At 33.6% G+C, this 20866-nt stretch overlaps 1 protein-coding gene across 9 annotated transcripts in view; it reads left to right on the top strand.

Annotated features, from left to right (window-relative positions):
• Sh (Shaker) overlaps window positions 1-20866 on the top strand; it is a 123331-nt gene that overhangs the window by 61550 nt on the left and 40915 nt on the right. Inside the window, exons 1-2 of one of the 9 annotated variants that reach the window (XM_015978046.2) lie at window positions 8885-10671; window positions 10759-10963. The exons of 6 other annotated variants lie outside the window; for them this stretch is intronic. In XM_015978046.2, the coding sequence (XP_015833532.1) occupies window positions 10938-10963 (26 nt within the window). In that variant the 5' untranslated portion in view covers window positions 8885-10671; window positions 10759-10937. Of the gene's footprint in view, window positions 1-8884; window positions 10964-15834; window positions 16136-20866 lie in introns of those variants that run through there. 2 more of the 9 variants (XM_015978045.2, XM_015978043.2) reach the window with 2 other exon arrangements.

The raw sequence follows: 20866 nt of genomic DNA, 5'->3' as shown, positions 1-20866 counted from the left end.
TTGTCCGGAACAGAGCTTAATAAATAATGCAGATTTTGCTCTAATTCATGTTACGATTGAGATCTAATCAGGGTTTTTTAATTATTCAGTGATTTTGTTTAAACATTGTATACTATTACATGTCCCGGAAAAATAAATATGAAAAAAACACAAAAATTCTTTGCTTGAATAATTTTTTCAGGCTCATTATTACTCGTGGACCACCCGGTGTAATTGCAATACTTTCAGTTCAAAAGTCGGCAAACAAAAAGATACCGGGCGTATAAGCTGATTCTACAATTTTAAAATTGTTTTTACTTTTGTTGTGACTTTCAGCACGTTTTTGACCGAAAATGGACATAATTTCTCCAGAAATCACCAAAATAGTGGACCTGCGTTCGCAGTGGCCATTATTTTTTATTATCATTGTTTTTCGGTACTTTACTAAACAAAGTCATTTAATTAAAAATTTTTAGAGAAAAATTAAATATTTTTCTTTTATTTTTTTTTAATTTAAGAAGTAAGTCATCTAAGGATTCAACGTTAAAGTTTGAAGTTATGTTTCACTTTTACGTTCATCTCTTTTTCTCTCAAAAAAAGGTATTTTTCCTTTATTAGAATGTTTTCAATTTGGTGCCTTTACGTACTTTTACCTTTTGCCGCATTATTTTCTTATTTCTGTCAGTTTTATGCTCCGCTTTACGTTTATACGTCTATGTGTTCTCTCAATCTCTTATTTTGTTTACGTGTTGTTTGACTTACCTTTTCTACACTTTTTTTCATAGAAAAATTGTTTCCCTGATCCGGGTTCGAACACCCGACCTCCCCCGTTGAAAGTGGCGCTTATACCACTGAGCCATCAGGCCCTAGGTACTGACCGTTTTTTGGAGATATTTTAACACAAACTTTTTAAATAAAACAACATTACAAACTATATGATTGCAATAATTTACCTAAAACGCAAATACATTTAGTTCAAAAGTCGGGGAGTTAACTCAAGAAAACATTTTCTTCCACTTTTTTTCAATTTAATTCTCTAATTTTTCACCAGATTTCATCAAAAGATACTAAACATATAAATTAATTCTGCAATTTTAAAATGGTTTTAACATTTTTTAATACTTTCAGCACGTTTTTAACCGAAAATAGACATAATTTCTCCAAAAATCACCAAATTTGTGTATTTTCTAGTCAAAAATAGTGGACGTGCGCAAATCCTTCTGGATTCGCAGTGGCCATGATTTTTATAAACAATGTTTTTCGGGATGTACTAAACAAACTCAATTAACTAAAAATTTTTAGAGATAAATTAAATATTTTTGTTTATTTTTTTTATAATTTAAGAAGTAAGTCATCTAAGGATTCAACGCTAAAGTTTGAAATTATGTTTCACCTTTACGTTCATCTCTTTTTCTCTAAAAACAAAAGGTATTTTCCATTTATTAGGATGTGCTCTTACGTTTACAATTTGGCGCCTTTACGTACTTTTACCTTTTGCCGCATTATTTTCTTATTTCTGCCAGTTTTATGCTCCGCTTTATGTTTATATGTCTATGTGTTCTCTCAATCTCTTATTTTGTTTTCGTGTTGTTTGACTTACCTTTTCTACACTTTTTTTCATAGAAAAATTGTTACCCCGATCCGGGTTTGAACACCCGACCTCCCCCGTTGAAAGTGGCGCTTATACCACTAGGCCACCAGGCCCCAGGTACTTACCGTCTTTTGTAGATATTTTAACACAAACTTTTTAAATAAACCAACATTACAAACTATATAATTGCAATAAATTTGAATAATAATTGATAAGGTTAATTGTAAAAGTTCAGGATATTCGTGTTTAGACGACCGGTTTGCTTATTTTTTTCGGTTTAAAGGTCCAAGTCGCCCATATTTGTTTTTGAATAAAGTGACAGTGGGAATTTTTATTCATTTGCTCGACAGTGTATTTTAAAGTCCATTATCTTCCAGCAAATATTTTCAAGCTCATTAAGTGCCTAGTAACTTGTCAGTGCAAATCATGGCCCTCACTGCACATATTCCAGCTCCCTTTTAAATGCAGCACTGTTTCCGCTAAAAGGTATAATTTACACCGTCACCAGTCCACCCATAAATTCCTACGACCGTGCAGAAGTTGGTGCTAGCTAGTGCCAACACGTCCCATACCCTTCACGAATGTAATTTGCAAACCGCAAGTACCTCTACTTCACAAACTGGAGGCAAATACGAGCCGATAAGTTTGAGCGTAAAAATCTGATAAAAATTTAAAGATCGATGGCTTCTATTTTTACTTATCTGCATTTCGTGCGATTAATAAGAGCGAGGAGATAATGAATGTCTAAGTTCAAAAGTAGACCGAAATGATAATGGAGATCTGGCACTAAGCCAGTTTTGTAGTTTAATTCAATATTTCTACAGTTCCATTTGCAGATCGAAAAACAATCCGCAGTATCGTGCCGGAATGGTGCATAAAAGCCGACCCGGAATTTTCCGGCATATGGGGGGAGGAGTCGTGATTTATTTACACTAATTTTGGCAACTATTCACATGGAGAAATAGTGCACCTAAATTTGTTCAGAGCGTTGTATTATTGAATAGAATATCGGTCAAGTTAAGAAATAACATTACTTAGTAACTCCTTATAATGGTTTACTAATTAGTATTAATTATGAGTGCAAGAAAATTAAACAAAATCCGAATTAGTCCAAGAAGTTGAAATAAAATCTGTTTTTTAGAAAAAAAACTGTTTTCAACCAGCAGTTGCAATATTTTACAAGAAAACTGCGGGCTATAAAATGGAGCACGTTAAATGGAAAATGGCCAAAATCGGTCATGTAAAAATATAAAATAAATCAAACACAAGAATTGGCGATTCCGGAAAAAGCGCCCATTCCGAATGTAACACAAGGACGTGGTTTCGCTTGCCAAATATCAATTCTAGGTCGGAGATGTACACAAGATTTATCAAAAGTATCTGTTTACTATCCGACCATTCCCGGCTTAGGTCAAGCTTTCCGGATCTAGCGCTAAAACCAAAAAGATGTGTAGATTTTGACCAATGATACAGAACTATATTCATACCATAAATTTGTCTCTTTTACGGCTAATACGTGATATATTGGGATTATTCTTTATGATAAAAGTGTATCGATTCGGAACAGAAACGACGAGAATTTCTTCGCACTAGTGGCTGATTCCTGTGATTTGTCACAGTTGTTACGAAATGAGTTATGTTTTGTTATACAAGATACGGTAATAAAAGAACAAAAACTTAATAGAATTTTCCTTCTTAATTTATTGTTTCGAGATGTGATTCACGGCAGTGTTTGCGCACAAGGAAAGCAAATTAACCGATCGTTTAGGAAGCGCTCTTTATTGAATATTTGCGAAAAGCTTTATGAAGTTGACACTATTGGACTATCATCTGACTTCAAATCGCAATATCGTGAATATCAGTTGTGCACAGTCACGCAAAATGTGTAGAATATTGTGTATTGGAAGTTTTAAATACGGAAAGTTTTTAATGAAAATGCGAGGAAGGGTCGGGAAATGATGCTCGTGCTGGTCTTAAGGGAGGTCAGTGGGTGTATCGTTGCAAAAATGCTGAAAGCTTTGCACGCGAAAATCTGTAATAACTTTATCTTTAAAGCTCTCTTTCGGCCCTAATTCGGGCACATGTGCCGGATTCGCTTTATGTCTGTTATTGTCAGGCGGTGACCTTATTACTAGATTTCACTGTCATGAAAAAAAAATAAGTAGTGGGTTGTATCCTAAATTAGCAGAAGGGAGAACTAATTTTGTGATTTCGTTTTTGATTGCTTGGAAAGAGGTAACAATGATACAATGTGCAGCGTTGTAGAAACAGTATAATAACATGATACAAACTAGTTCCACAACACAATGAAGTGATTTTATGCCGGCTATTATGATATGAATAACGCGGCTTTGAACCAAAAGCTTTTTATCGTGTAGATTGGTATTTGTTTAGAATGCCAGTGACTATTTATTCCTAGACTGTTCAAATTTATTTCTAGTAATACACGCCATTAAAATCTAGATACAATAATGTTTTAAGTCTATAACAAATACAAATAAAAAACCGTTGGCACTACTTACAAGTTGATGAGCACTAAAAGAGCTATTGTCACTTTTAATAATATCCTTCTCTTTGCGAGAACCTTTTTATGGCCAAAGATATTCACAGAGCAATCATCCGCATTGTCTTCTGTCACATAAACGTCAAGATTTTTTTCTCAGACACTCAAGCATTTTTTACAACTTTATCCATCATCTACAAAGGATAACTGACTTATGGATTCAAATCTGACAAATAACAAAAAATTTGCTTCAGATTTCTCAAATTGGATGTTATTGCAGCATGTGAGAATGTGTGATAAAAAATCGTAAATTCGAAAACTCTAGAATTAAACCAAAGCTTTTCACGGGATTCTAGGTGTACAAACTACAAGTTTTATTGTCAAGATCAAGTTTGAAGAAAATTAGAGTATTTTATTATTTTTTTTCCTGAAAAATCATAAAAACGCTGCCTCATTTAATTTTGTTCACATGGTTTTCTGAAAGTCCGGGGAAATCGTCTGCCTATTTGTCTTCACTTGCGATTATTAGTGTTTGATAATTATTGCTTTTACTTTGAAACGCCTTGCTAGCCGAAACAATAACTTCGATAGAGCCTAAATATTCGCTGTTATATTGGCAATAATAATAATAAAACATGAGGGAGAAAAATTTGTTTGAAGTGGTGAGGACGACAACGAAACCCTCAGACAATTATTGCTGTTGAATTATAACAGGCTGAGTCTACTAAAAGTATGATCGCACAGAATTCAGCGTTTGCTTTGTATTTTTGTCTGTGCCTGTGATTCTTTCAGAATTTTTCTATAATTACTGGTAATTGAAATTAATTATTATTTAATGAATTAATTAATAATTATTAAGAAGCTGCAAAAAAATTGTTACTTCTTGTGTCATTTTATCTGAGAACGCTAGCCTTAAAAATAATATTAAAAATCATAAAATTTATGTTAGTTAATATTTTCATATTTTTTATTTTGTTGATATAGATGTTTAATTAATTAATTTTAGATTACGGAATTGTCGAAAAATTCTAAAAAAAAATTGCATACATAGAGAAATACATTACGTATTTAAGAGCAGACGCTGAATTTCGTGGGGCTGTTAGTTTCTGAGTTATAACGAAAGATACTTTTATTTAGCAGACTCAGTCCGTATCTAAGTGAGTTAGTTATTATGTATTTCTAACATTTTGTTAGATGCAATAAAATTGCAAATGACAGGTTTTATTGTCCAAAGTAGTTGGTGCCGTAAAGGCACTTCCTTACGATTTTTTTAGAAACAAATTAAGCGCTAGCTAAAAATATTAATTGCAGGGTAAAAATTATATGTGTTGTGTAAAAGCAATAAGTACTATCTATACTAGATAATGTTTTTTTACGAAAAACAAATAAATCTGTGCAGATCTTCTTGTCTACGAGGATTAACTGTTTTTTTTTCCTAAATACGACTTGGGATCTGTTCATTCTATATCGTTCATTTTATTGTATTTGTATTGAAAATTTGTGTTTAGACCATTTCTATTATTTCCAATATTTAACGCAGCAAATGGCTCTTAAAAGCCTGTAGCGTTTTATAAGTTTTTTCCTAGCATATCTCATTTAAATACATTACCCACTTAGCATTTAGATTATTATTGTACCTACGATGTATAATATTTTACCTAACTAATTTAATTTTTTTATACAGCACTTATTATCTTGTATTTTGCTAAAAGGCTATTTGACTTAACATTCACAATATTTTACTTAGCAAATGACAATTTTTTTAAATTTTTTATTAGATTATTGTCAAATAAATAGTTCAGATTTAGAGATATTCGGTTTAAAAGATCGAGTTTTTAGGTCTCTTATACAACATAATACTTTATGGAAAATCTGGAAATTTGTTTATATATTTATATCGGGTGTGCCAAAAGTCCCGGATAAGCTTTTGAGAATGGATACTAGTGGTCATACTGACCGCTAAAAAAATAATAAAAAATTTATTGCTTCTTATTTAAGATGGAGCAGCTCGTAAAAGTTGCAAAAAATATTTTTTTAATGTGGAATTTTAGGAAAAGCAGACCTACTGACTTTGTTTTTAATTATTTATTTTCATGTTTACTTGATTTATTATCTAATTTTTCAACAATAACTGCAGGAAAACATTTGCTTTTGTTTTTAAGATGAGTTAAAAACACCAGTTTAAAAGTGCAGCAACATTTGGGAACACTTAGTAGTGTTATCATGGTAATACTATTAGTTCATATGTTTCTAGACGTATAAAATAGGTGTACTTGTACGGAGTTGCCATTTTTTGTTTTTGATTTCAGCCAAATAAATGGTTTTTGTGATTTTTTTTATCGAAAATAGTGTTCTGTATCTAGCTACTCTTAAGAGCCTACCCGCGACTTTTGACACACCCGATGTGATACTTTGCAAAATTCTTATTTATTTTTCTCACTGTTTTTCTCTTTTTTGTGCAAATGAGCCGGTCATTGTTTAATAATTATTTGTATTATTTTTATATTCATTGCAACAATTTGTATTCTTGTTTTAAATTGTTAAAATTGTCCGTTCAATCACATCAAATAATTCGGCACTGTTATTTTTGTACTCATAGGTGGGTACACTTTTCGATATGTTACTTGTTCCAAATTTTAAGTACATTTGTGAAACCTGTATTGAAAAGTTACGAATAGAAAAAATGTTTTATTTGTTGTGCTCTGTTACTTGTTAAAATTAACACACGTATTTCTGATACATCCGGTATAACAATTAAACACATCTTACGATTTTTATTAAAAAAAATAAGCCAACATAAAGCAATATTTACTAAATCAAAAAGAGAGTGTAGTTACTGCATACACTGAAGTATTGGAAAGACTAGACCATGGATACACTAAAGCAAAAACGTGAGTTGATGAATTACGATTTCTATGGATGTTATTCCTTAAAAACCCTTAAAACGTTCTATGAATTAAAAACAGATTTTGACGAAAAATCGATCAAAATTTTGATAGAATCGAGGATTCTGATCGTCCTGGCGTCCTGGGTACTCGAAAAAATTGTTGGATGGAGTTTGAGAAAAATTTTTTCTGTAGGAATTTTTCAGTCGCAATTTGGGAAATGTTATTTTATTATTGACGTTAAAAAGAACCACTTTGCTAGAAAACATTCTTGTCAACTTCATTTTAACATCTTGACAGAACTAGAAATTTTCAACCAGTCCTAAACAGTGAGATCCTCTCAATCTTTAATTAGGCAAAAAAAATCATTCATTGTTGGAAGAATGGTATTTAACATTCCCTCACAATTTTCGTTAAGTGAACCCAATTTGCCTGCCTGTAATTTCACGTCGGCACCTTCCAAACAAACGACTTCCGAGCCGCAACTTATTTTGAAATTCATCAGCAAATCGAGCAACTCCTTTCAACGTCCCCCTGCAGCTCCTGCAGCTGAAGCGTCCATCCGTCAATGGTATGATTTAGCGTAAACATGAATGAAAATCAGCACATATATCACCGTGGATGATGTTGACCGGGTCGCAGGAGCGTCGAATGAGCGCCGCCGTTCCTGCGGCGGCAGCAGGAGAACAGTGGCGCGCGCATTACACTTCTCTTGTCATGGACCGGCAGTATCGTCTGGCGGTCCGCGCGCGTATATTTGCACCCAACTCTCACGTGGTTGCTGTCATTGTCATTTACCACCCCATCTCCAACCACACCTCCCCATGGCTTGAGTTGACCACTTTTGCACCCCCAGCAGGAGTGACTGTTGTGTCCAGTTGTGTTGTTATCCCGAAAATTAACTTACCGTAATACCCTTTCACTCATAGGTAATAGAACCGCTTAGCCAATTCGCAACTGTTTGCGCACTTTACCCCGGATTTTTAATTAAAATAATGACACTGTCGCGATCGTGCACAAGTTTTCCTCTAGAGAAGGGGCGCACTTATTTAATTGCACTGTTTAATTAACGGCCAATGGCTCCGAACAAATCGTAAACGTTGCGAAAATAAAACGCGTTAAATTATTTTTAAGACCTCACACCTGGCGCGGCCTCTTTAATTGAAAAGTTGCTTCAACTACTCGCAACTTGCATCGATGTAACTTCCCCATCGATCTTTGGGAATCCTCCAATTTATAAAACCCTTTACACATTTTGCCCCATATAATGCTGTTTTCTGTCAAACATGATAAATAGCTGGTTAAGCCATAAACTTCCAATGGAAGTGCCATCATCCACTTCGCTAATGTAACATCAACTTTCGCGGTCAAGCTTTTATTGCTATCAAACTTTTATAATTAAACCAACGAAAAAGTCAGTTTTGACTAGGCATTTATTTGATAACAATTAGCCCGGCTTTGGGAAGTTTGGGAATGGTAGTTCGGAAGAGGTGACATTCGATTTAACTTCAAAAGTTTTGATTTTGTTATTCAGGATTTTCCTCTTTCTGGTTTAAAATCTCTACGACACGTTCAACCTAATATCAAACAAGTTACGAGTTAATAAACCGAAACTTTTTGCTAATAAGCACACACAAATTTGCAACGTTTATCCAATTTTTGGTTCAAACAGCAAAATTTAATTAAAATGGGAAAACAAGGATTTAGGTTAGTGCCGGCATAAAACTGATTAAAGTGTTTATGATAAAAATATTTACTAAACATAACTATAAAAATGCAGTTTGGGGGATTATCATGTATTTTAATGACTTGCAACATTCGCAAAAGTTCCTACACAAAAACAAATAAAAGCTCTGTGTACACCAACTTTCCAAAAATAAAAATATATAAGTTTTAATTTTTAAGCGCTAGGAAAAGTTTCCAACTCTTTCAGCAGCTGATAAAATGGTCCTAATATTTATTTACATTTTTCCTTTAGACATATTTCGCCAACACATTTATCTGTTTCTGCTCATGTAATTCAAATAGTACGAAGTACATGTTAGTGGCGGTATTTTTTCTTTGAACTAAATTTTATCGAAAATTCGGCAGACGGAAAATAAAAGCCACTGTCGTGGTGGACTGGAAGACAGCCACATAAATGTATCACAAAAAGCAATATTCTTCCCGAAACTTGGTGATTTATTGCGAGGTCAGTTATCACATCGTGATGGCTACAGACACACTCCAAATAAAGAGAAGACGGCATTTTGCCAATTATCTTTGTTAAAGTTTATCGACGATTGCTTTAGTTATTTGCTAAAAGTTTCGCAGTTATTCGCCCAACGTTTAACTCTCCAAATTCGCATTGGTCACGTTTGTAATTGAAATCGTCAACAGTTGAAGTTTTATTGACATTTTTATTTATCGATCGGGGCCTAATGAATGTCACTTTGTTTACTAATTCCGTTAACTTCACAGACGCTTGAATTATATTTATTATTAAACGCGATGGACTAACGGGTGCGGCGACTGAAATAGTACACATACATTCATTATTCGTCCACAATATAACATGAAGGCTTTTCCTTGTAAAATTACGCTTCGCACGTCACTTTTTTCTGGTTCTAGTCATTATTGTAATTATGTGGCGCGAAACCTTTTTCCAATTCACTCCGAAATGTTCAGCGCAAACGGTGCGTTTTTGTGATTTTGAACAAAATCAAGACCTCTTCACACACATGTGTGAAGCGACATTAAACTTATTTCAACTTGAAGCGGACTGGTCGTAAATTCAAATTTCGAGATGCGACAAATTGGAAAAAAATCGTATGAATATATCATACTCTCTCATTATTTCTGAAAGTATTTGTGAAAAAAAAACATTTTTCCTGTGGTTCCATTGTTGAAAACAATTAATTCACGCTTTACCACATATCAGAATGCATTAATAACATTTAAATTGTGACAGACATTTATTTGAAAACGTGTTAACGAAACAAGTTGTAACATTAATTTCGAATTAAATTATTTAAAACGGATTATCGTTTTGAGTGCCAAAGCACGTTAATTACACTTGTCAATTTTAAATCTTGGTTTGGTTTGAGAGAATTGCATAGTTTTTGCTTGGTTTTTGTTTATTTAGTCTATTCTTGTTTGCGTGGGTTTGAAACAGATCTGTCCAAATGCTTCTTAGATCTCCGCAAACATTTTCAAATTTAATTTTTTCTTTGACACGGAAAATATTGTGTGTGTCACTGTTGGAATTATTCTTAGATCGCTCCACTGTTATTTTCTGAGAGTCATCCAATTCACGCCAATTCATCCTAAAATAAATCATTACTTTTTAATGTCTTGCCGATAAACTATTTCGTTGCTAAATGAAGCAACAGTTTGCAATTCTCAAACGAGGAATTGATGATAATGGTTTTCACATTTTCGCAAAGTGTAGATTAACCCACTTAGGCCTAAAATAACTGATCAGCTTTTGTCATTGTAACAGAACTTGAAAGCTTTGCACATCCCACGTTTCACTCTAGTTAGTTTAGTCCCGTTTTTAAAAAATCGATCCCATCTGTCAGCGATATCGAACTGCAGTGTCCTGCCAAGTTGTTAAAATTCAGTGGGTCAGGCGTCGCATTTAATCTCCGATTCTTCACCAATGCAGACGTTGTTCAGATAATGATCGAATTCGAAATTCCAGTAATGGTTGGCCTAACCCACGAAACAATGTAGTGAGTAGTTTTGGGTCACAGACACGTGCGTGTGGTCAACTCTAGCAATCTGTCGAAATCTTCCCGAAAGTAAACGCGACTTTGTAGGAGCCGAAAACAAACAAATTATGATGACCGTGTCGTAAAATGCAGACGTAATCCCAAAAGCGCGTATTGTTTTGGTGCTGCAACAAAATGGTAAACAGGTGTGTTTTACACACCATTTGGATTTTTAGTGGCGGATCTCACATTTCTTAAAAGTGAACCAAACAGCCTACTCATGAGACATGCAGATGATATTAGTCGCAGGAGGGTAAGTCTTGACGTGCTTATTATTAGATTAGGAAGTACAAGAATAGAATTAGAAGCTACAAGTGACTGGAAGTAGTTTGCGTAGTTGTTGACACGGCGGGAGGGGCACTCAAAAATAACACACTGGGGTCAGCTGTTCAGTTCTTTGATCTCCAGTGTACGCACACGTTCACGCGCAATATCATTGCATGAATCGATATTTCTACTCGTTACCAACAATTCCTAGTTGTATGAAAAAGTGCTAATTAAACCTACGACAATTTGCAAATTTTCGCCGCAAACCCTAATGAGAAAGTTTCTGGACTGTCATAAAGAGAGCTTGAATTCGAGAAACTCTTCATGAAATTTGCAACTCGGAAGTAAATAACACATTACGAAACTCTTGATCGTAAAATTACCAACAACACACATTTATCATTTCGGGAAAAAACCTCTGACCCCGTTTAGCAGCGAGTGTCGTCTGAAATGATTGTTTTTCGGCATTTCAAATTGAAATTCGGCTTTCTTCCGACATGTTCTTAATTTAAACCATACGATCGATTCCAGGAGCTTTACGCCCCTACCGGGCAAACACCCTTTCCAAACAATGCGACGAATAAAGCTCCTCGTACGCTGAACTTGTGTTGTCTTTATTGCTCTTCTGGTATTCGATATCACCTTTCTTGAGTGCTGTGGTAACAGTCTTGGGACGGAACTAATTTCACTTGACGCCTGATTGGCAAAACGATTATTAATTGCCAACTATCGCATAAATTCGTGATTTACGTTTTTACACAAATTATTAATTCCTCCGTCAGGAGCTTGTCTATAGACTTGTCAACTTGTTAATTTTAATCTTTCGGGCAGAACTGCATTAAATTAAGTTTAGTGCAGTCGTAAAATCTAATGTAGTCCTCCACTGAGTTGCAATAGAGTGAATCTTGAAAAGTGTGTTACTATAATAAAATTCTGAAATTAGAACTTTGCTAAGCCACAATTATAATTAGTTTAACCCAGAAGTGCAGAACGTTCCGTTAAACTCGTATTAGTAGCTTTGATTTTAATTAGGTAAATGGATAACACTTTAATAGCTTTAATACAATTATCTCAAATGGCGTTTGGTTTACTGGCAATGGCAATAAAATGGTTCTTTTATTTCGCGTACATTTTAAATCGACATCCAGGTTTGTATGCATTTCCACATTCGAAATAATGATAATTGAATTCTTATGTTTGTTTTTGATTTCAGGTAAGTCCCATTTCTTCATCTCGGATGCCTGGTGTAGTAAGTAAACAGTTAAAACTTTTTTATATAAAGCCCACGACTGGAAACATGTGCAAAAAATTGCTGAATATGAAACAAGCATACATCTGATTCTATTATATATTCAGTTGTGTGATCAAACAAAGCGGAAAAACTCTTTATAAGAAAGTGCCATAAATCCTTTTAAACCGAGACACATCTTGTCGCAAACTGGGAGCACCGTAACATATTTTTCCACCGACAGTTGGCACGCTTTGACCTAGATCGGGTGGTCCTGTAAACGCACTAATTGAAATTTTCAGTTTTGTGACCGTCGTGAGTAAATGAACTTCGGCCACGTCACGTGTTTACTCTTTCACCGGTGTGTGTCTTGTTTTTATAGCGAATAAATTAATTCGAGTTATAAAGTCTAAATTTAGACGCGTGAATATGAATTCAACACGTTGAGAACTTTTCTTTAAAGTTTTCACAAATCGTTTAAATTTCTTTTATTTCTATCAGACTAACGTCTGGGAATCTCTCGAGTTTCCTTTGTCGGATAGATTGACCCTAGGCACGTGATTTTCTTTAACACGATGCCCAGGAACAAAGAATCGAATATTGGTAAATCGCGTTCGCGGGCTAAAGTGTCATTTTATTGCCTTGTTATGGCAGTTGTAAAAATGTGACCGAGGGAAAGAGAATATCGATATGTTGTGATGAATACGACTTATTTTGTTTTGGTTTTCTAACGTGAAACGTAAAACATTTTATTATGGGTTTATAGTGTCATGGTTTGCAAAACAATAACAGAATGCGTTTTTAATTTTGAATTATGTAGAGATCTCTACTGAAATATTGTATGTGCGGCTTCCTGCAAAAGCGATTGATTTATGATTTATTCCTCACGAATTGTACGTTAAAATCAATAAGTATTTCATCGAAACGTTAATCGTACTTATGACTGTCCAAATTTACATGGAATTTTTCCTAAATAGATGTAATTTGATGTGTCATAAAATTTCTCGGTATGATGGGTCGAAATAAAAGATAAAGACGGTTCGTGATAGGTATCAAACATGTACATGACTCACAGTTTTCACAAAAATGGTATTTGTTCTTTGTACAAAATAAAAAATAAATTATACGATAAGTTGTACCCAATTGTCGATTTTGCCCGGCGCATCCACCATTTTTGCACAATAATGTTTTCGTACACAATTGTTTATCATTAACATGATTCTAACTAAAACGAATATTTTTTTGAACAATAGACTGGATTATAAAACACTTTTTATAATATACTACGCAATATGCAAAAATGAATAAACATTTTTTAAAAATTATTAATTTTAGAATTTAATAATATTTTTGTATAGACGATCATTACTGACGGTAATTTAACATTTCAGGAATATTAAAGTTAATGAAATTGTTTATATTGGTAATAAGACTTCGAGTTGAAAGAGAAAGCACGAATGGCGTTATAGCTTAATCTTAAAAATCATTTGTTTCTTTATTGAATCTACCTATTTATACCAATTTATTGTTAAGCGATAAACAGGTATCATTTTCCATTCGATGTGTATAAAATTATTATACGAGTGAACAGTCAGGGTCCCCGTCAAGCTTTGCCTAAATTATACAGCTTTACTCGATTTCTTGAAGCAAAAAGTGGTGCTGGAGGACAAATTAATATTAAAATAACAAGGAAAACTTTTTTTATAGTTAAAAGTTGAACTAATTACAATATTTTTATTTATTTATGCAAAGTTTATTTTACTTTGCCCGGCGCATCCACCATTTTTAATACAAGAATTTTTATTTTGAGCCGATAAATAGTAAATCTGTTAATAAAATTGTTAGATTAACAAAAAATCTTAGATACAGTTGGAACGAATGAGTCATCGTGTGAAGCTCAGCAAAAATTAATAGCAAAAATTATACCTATGTAATGTAATGTAACCATTACCTTTTTATTCCCTTTAGGTGTCGAGGGGGAGGACACACTGAACCGTACTGTACTTTTGTCTCGACTTATACCTAGTATATAAAAAAATGTAAATGTTAGAAAAGAGAAAAGAAAGAGAGCTGCAAAGAATTTTTGAAAGAAAGCGAGAAAAAATCTATTAAATTAATTGTTTCATGTAATTACAAAAAATTAAAATTGCATTGTGAAAAAAGCTTTTTAACTGTGTGGAGAGAAAGATTCAGACTTTCTTACCATTGTTTAGCGAATTTCAAAACTACTATTAACTTTGATTTACCTATTCTAATTTTAATTTTATTGACATGTAGGTATTTCATTCTTTAAATCACCTGTTGTGAACGTGTGAATTAGCTGAAAAGTACAGAAATTTTATTGCTTTTTTATTTATACCGGAAGAAAAGTGTTTATTGATATTTGCGAATTTAACGCATTTTTGAAATTTACATTTTGAACTACATTTGTTTAGGAGGTGGCTCTTTTAACAAACCTTTGTAATAAAATCGTTCTTGTAAGTTCCTCTCTCTCTTCGTCATTATAAATAACTCGTTCACGTGACGATTAATAAAAATAAATGTAGCAAAGCCCATTTCTGATTTATTTCTATTACTACTTGTACTTTTTATTTTGTTTTTAAAGAATGTAGACAAGCATTCTTAAGAAACAGTTTTATCAAATCTGAAGGCGTGACCTTGACCCACTTTGCTATAAATGTATCTGTTTACTAGTAAATATTTTCATTCTTTCACAAAACTATGGGGCCTTTCTATTTTCTTTTTCTTGCTGCAGTTTCGTTTTATTTACGACTTGATGACAACTATTTTTGTTCTACAATAATAATTAAAGGAAATCGCGTTTTTTGCGGCGCATCTTGGAAGTAGATTTTTCTCTATTATCATTAGCATTGGAGGCCATTAGTGTACAACTATCGTTTTCTGTCTCCAAGATTGATGTTGTATCTGCCAGTTTATTTTCCACTAAATTTGCCGTGACTAATAAATTACTAACAAGATTTTGCGCATTTATTAAAAGCCGAAACAAATTCCATTAGATAAAACATTTGAGAAAGAATGCACTTAACAAATTAATCCGATTTGTTCTAGTTAAACTGAAAATTAACGAGCTTGAGTGCACGTGCTTTGAGAACACGTGCTTTCAAAGCTCGGGCAGATATCCACCCTCATTCTTATCTGATGCAAGATACATGAAACTAAGGCGACTCGACCAAAAGCGCATTCTTTGACTTTGACTTAATTAATCTTCAATTGAATTGAGTTTTTTGGTGATGGTAACAAATGACTTTTTGATGGGTCTACCGGCTTGAAGGTCACGGGGTTTGCTCCCTGGAATGGAAGCGTCAGAAGGTACAATGACTCTAAGTACATTAAAATAAATATTAATGCAATCAATACCGCCCATTGCCCAGCCATGTCGGCGCCATCTCGAAAAAACCTAAAAATTTATGTGAAAGTTTGTGGGTTGAGCCAGAAGGGCAATGGGCCAAAAAGCTGGCAAATCCCCAAAATCGGCCGTTTTGCCATTAAACAAGCCCGCTTAAGAACAAAACAAATATATCAAGTTGGCCATGCGGCCGATCGTCGAGTATCGTACCATGTCGTGGTATTTCGTCACCCCTTTACCAACCACTACTGATACTGCATTGTATCACGGCCGGCCTCGATGTCACTCATACAAATTCTTTTACTTCTCTTTGCCAACTTGGGCAACTTCGAGTGCGAAACTTTTCGCGTGTTCGGGTCTGCGTTCGCGGCGAAATCGGAGTGAGCTTTAGTGGATTTTTACACGGAGTGATCGGTTCCAAGAAAATTTCCAATCGATAAAAATAATAAACGACGAAACTTAATAAAAGAATTGATCGGATGAGTTGGAATGGTGGTGAAATGTGCTTACAATAAAAAATGTTTTTTTTCATATCTTTTAATTGATTTTACAGCAAAATTAAGGTAAATAAATACGTTCGAAAGAACATCACGTGATACCGCAATTAAGAAACGAATTAATTCCTGTGCTAAATTACAATTTTAAGCCACTAATTATTGTTATTAATTACTCGGCAAGCGAAACGTGCTATAAATAAAATCTCTGGTTACATGTCGAATGCGCGACAGAAGTTTTCATTATGCAAGTGCCTGCACAGAATGGCCATCGTTACTTTAATGAAGCTTTTTACATTAACCCCAACAGCACAAAAATTACACTCGGGGCAAGCAACCCCACTTCAAATTATCGGAAAATGATTATTAAAAACACTTTTCTCATGCAGCCATGTAAAATTCAATTATTCAAATTTTGTGTATTTGCGGACGATATTTAAAGGTCACTAGCTATTTACAGAACCCTTCGATTGGTCAGCTTCCACTTGCTCCGTATTTTCTGAGGTGGTTTAACCATTACAGGTGGTTCAGTGACACGAAATTAAATCAACCAAATGTGGCCCCACATAAAAATCCCGCATAAATTTTGTCTGTTTCACCCGATATGGATTTTAATACAACCAGTGAAATGTCGTGTGAGGTTAATACAATCCTCCGGCTCTCAGATAACACAGGATAAAATAAATTTACCCGATCTACCGGCTATTCAGCCGATTAAATGAGCCATATACCTAAGCTTTAGCGTGACATAATAGCATCTGTTCCCTAAATGTTCTTCTAAACGTTTTTGTTTCAAAAATTCGATATTGTTTGTTATTCTAATTGGGCGAAAAGCACAAAGTGAAGCTTTGTGAAATTTGTCTTTTTCTTTTCGTACACAAAACGCTAAAAGCACATCTCATTGTGACGAACAACATCGTACGCTTTCTCTACATGTTTAAAAAGTAAACAAGTTGGCTTTTATCCAAAAATCGGTAAAATTTTCCAGTGTAACCAACCTAAATTTTGTAATTAAAATTTCGAAATAAACTAATTTAATTAGAATTATTAGTCTAACTAAACTGAGCTTTACCACATGTTCCAATTTCAAAACAACGTGTCCATATATAACTAAGCCTTCACTGCAGGAATAATGGCTTTCGAGGTTATTAGCAAACTATGTGTGTAGAGCAAAAGTTCTCTGTAACGTATAGTCTCAGTGGATTGTTATCCTGATGTATGAGTACCAAAATAGACATTAATATTTTTGTCGAAACTTTCATATTTTTTAATACAGTGTATACAGCGTAATTCTTAAATAGACCGACAAAATTCTACACATGGTAGAACGAGCACATGCTGGGAAAAATTGTACAAAATTTTTTGTATATTTCTTTTATATATTTTTTTTAATTTATGTTGGTGATAAAGCGTACGTCACTGATGTGTTCGTTAGTGGTAATTATTTGATGACAACGTACAACAATGATCACTTCGTATTATCTCTATTTATGATGGATGAAAACGAGCTTATTTTTTTCAAGTTCAACTAATTTCAACTCATGAGCGCCGTAAGTGACACTGATTTAGGGAGAAATCTATGATAAAATGTTGTCGGTCTCTTTGAGAATCATCCTGTATACAAAACAGTCAAACTTATACCAGGTGCCAAAACCAGGAACGGTGTGTCATAGAGAATTGCTTACATATAAAGATAAAAATAGTAAAAAAAATTGTATTAAACTTATTGATAACCAATTTTAAATAAATGATGTGAGAACGTTGTCTAACAATCATGATCGCAATAGAATTTGATCAACAATAAAAATAAATTGAAATGGTTTCCCAGGAAATAATTCCCAGTGTTACCACGTTTACCTTTTGTGATTTTTTTTTGATAAATTTTATTTTTTCTTAATTGAAAAACTGCTAATGTCTGATAGTAAATTTAAAAATAATTATTTAAGAAATAATTTGTAAGGGAACGATTACATAGTGTGAAACACAAAAACTTAAAAAAATAATGGAAACTTAAGAAGTTAATAAAAAAAGTTTGCAGCTCTAGGTTTTTTAGAGTATGAATTTTTTCTAGATTTTTCCCGTAATCTGGACTTGTTTCTCAACAACGTTGGTGCGCCATTTTTGGGAACAACATTACAATTCATATTATTTATCTAAAAACATTAAATTTATTGATAGAAATATTATTCATGATATTTTGATACCTTGATACTTTATAATGTTGAATTTCTTTTTTATTACTATGTCTGATGTTGGAGAATTAAACGCTAGGAGGCAAAACGAGATACAAAATCACTCAATTTTTTTGTACCAAAAAACTTCAAGCACTTCAAGCGTTAGAGCGTCTCGACTTCAAATTGGTTTAAACTAATTTTAATTCAACTAGTTCTCTAAACGTTGGGCATCGCTTTCTTAATACGCTAGGAAAAATTGGCCAGAAAATTTTCACGATAATGAGAAGAAAAAATTACGCCCCTTTTTATAATCATATCTATTTTTATTGTGAAGTACAAGATGATTCCTTTGGTTTGGTTGTCTATATCTTAGAGCTGTGTTGGCTTAAATTGTTTGCAATTTTTTAATAGAATTCACCTTGACCTTGACCTAGTTTAATTTTTTTTGCATCGACATACATTCTTCTGTAATACTTTTGTAATAAAATGTGTAACTTTATAAAAGGAGAAACAGAATTTTAGTTTTAATATCATTGGTGTTTTTTTAATTTTTGCGAAAAATTTGTTTACCTAAATATTTAGAACGAACCATTATTTCGACTAGAAATAATTGAGTATTAATAATTTTCTGCCTAAATAACGGGGTTGTGTAGCGTGTTTGAGCGCGGTTGGTTTATAATTAACGCATCCGCATCGAAGACCTTTTATCGTAGATATTGATCTTGGTCATTGCTATTTTTTAAAGTTAATGATGTTTACTACAAAAGTTGGAAGGCGGCCATACTATTATTATTAAATAGATGGATGGAATGTGTAATTATAATTACTTCAACTCGATCTTCCTAATTGTATATTTTGTTTTATAACCATGAGTAGATTGCGTAAAACTGTATTTATTAATTTGCATTTTAGCTGTGGAATCCTCGGTGCTTTCGACCTTGAACTTCATTTACCATTCATTTTGAATAAATCAATAAAACCCAATATTTCCATATTTGTTTAAAACAGTACTTAAGCAAATATCTTAAAACAAGCCAAAACTCATCGTTCTCTCTACTTCGCAAAGCTTGTGATACTTTGCATAAACTTCGAGCGGCTGCGGATCTGCTCCGAACTTGCTGCTGGAATGTATCGAAAAATTTACAAACTAGAGTCGTGTTTCCAGTCAGTCAGAACTCAACAAAAAATGTTTTAAAGCCGTACACTTCGATAAGTTACCTATTTTTTTAATATAAAAGAATTTCTAGTAGCAACGGTTAAAATAAACCCAAGGTGATGGCAGTTTAATGATTATGACTACATCATCTCTTTTAATTTCGTTTAGTTGCAATTGATTTACTATTAGCCTAATGAAAATACAAAACTCCCAGATCGTTCCCACACTAAAGCGGTCGGTTCTCCACAGTTGTTTACCTTTTTCATTTCTTTTATTAGACGCACTTATCATAAATACGTTTTTACGACTCACATTAACAATTTTATGAAACTATTAAACCCGACCACTCGTACCGTCACACGTTTTCGACTTTCCAACCGCGCCGATTCACCCTCAGTGTCGTCACAAATTCCACCACAAGAATGTGTCGCGAAAAATCCACTTTAAACAGGTGAAATAGGAAAACGCAAATAGGTAAAACCGTGGAGGAATTTGTTTAGGAAATGCATTAATTATAGTTTGCAACGAGATAATTCGCATCCGCAAGATTGCGGCGCGAGTCCTTAGTGGAATAATAAAATTTTAATAGACTCAATTCGCTTCGAGTTATCAAGAAAAATAAAATTTGCATCGCGCGGCGCTGCCAATTAAGAGGGGGGCTTGTGGGATTATGGCCAGTGTTTAAAATTTTTTAGGGCTTATGCTAATTAATTCCTGTTTAAATCAATAAACGAATTTTAGGTTACTTTCCCGGCGCATCCACCATTTTTAACATTTTAATTTACAGTTATGTGGCGACTATTGAACAATCAATATCGAAACGCTAGTAATCTACGTGTCACCATTTAACACGAGAAACAACTATTATCGTAAAACTGATCACAAGTTTTCAACATTGAATTATTAACTTCATTAAAATCAATCCCGAGTTAAAGTTGTCACTCTAACAATTGACACCCAATTAGCACAACGTCCTAATCAAAAAGTAATAATCCGGGATTTGTGTAATTGACATTCAGAGTAGCACAACACCGGAAATATTTGATACGAAAGCTTTACGCGCAACTATGTCTCGTAATAGGATTAGCGGCGACTCAAGGTCTTTCGAGCAAGCAAGTCATTTTTTCTTCAATTCATGTCCACTCTTAATAATTTTAGTTTGAGGAAGCTATTATGGCACACAAAGGAAATGCAAGCAAAGTCCTTGGTTAAGTTTAGAAATAATCCCTTCAAAAGTAGAAAGCTCTAAGCCCATTTTCATTTGAAAGGAACGAATTTATATTCGCCACGTATTTGCTTATGAATGTTTTTAGTTTCATTGTGGCGTATTTGAATAAACATAAAGTTATTTCCATAGAGTTAAGAATCGATTTGGTCACATTGTAAAGTGTTACTTTGTTCCGGTGATTTTTTAGCTGTAGGCCTACGCCGCGTTTCATTGTTGATTTTATAGCGGAACTTAAATTATGA

Source organism: Tribolium castaneum, chromosome 1 (assembly GCF_031307605.1).
Source record: "Tribolium castaneum strain GA2 chromosome 1, icTriCast1.1, whole genome shotgun sequence".
NCBI classification, from domain to species: Eukaryota; Metazoa; Arthropoda; class Insecta; order Coleoptera; family Tenebrionidae; genus Tribolium; species Tribolium castaneum.
Note: the sequence above shows the minus strand (reverse complement) of the source record. Positions and strands in the feature narration are given on the sequence as shown.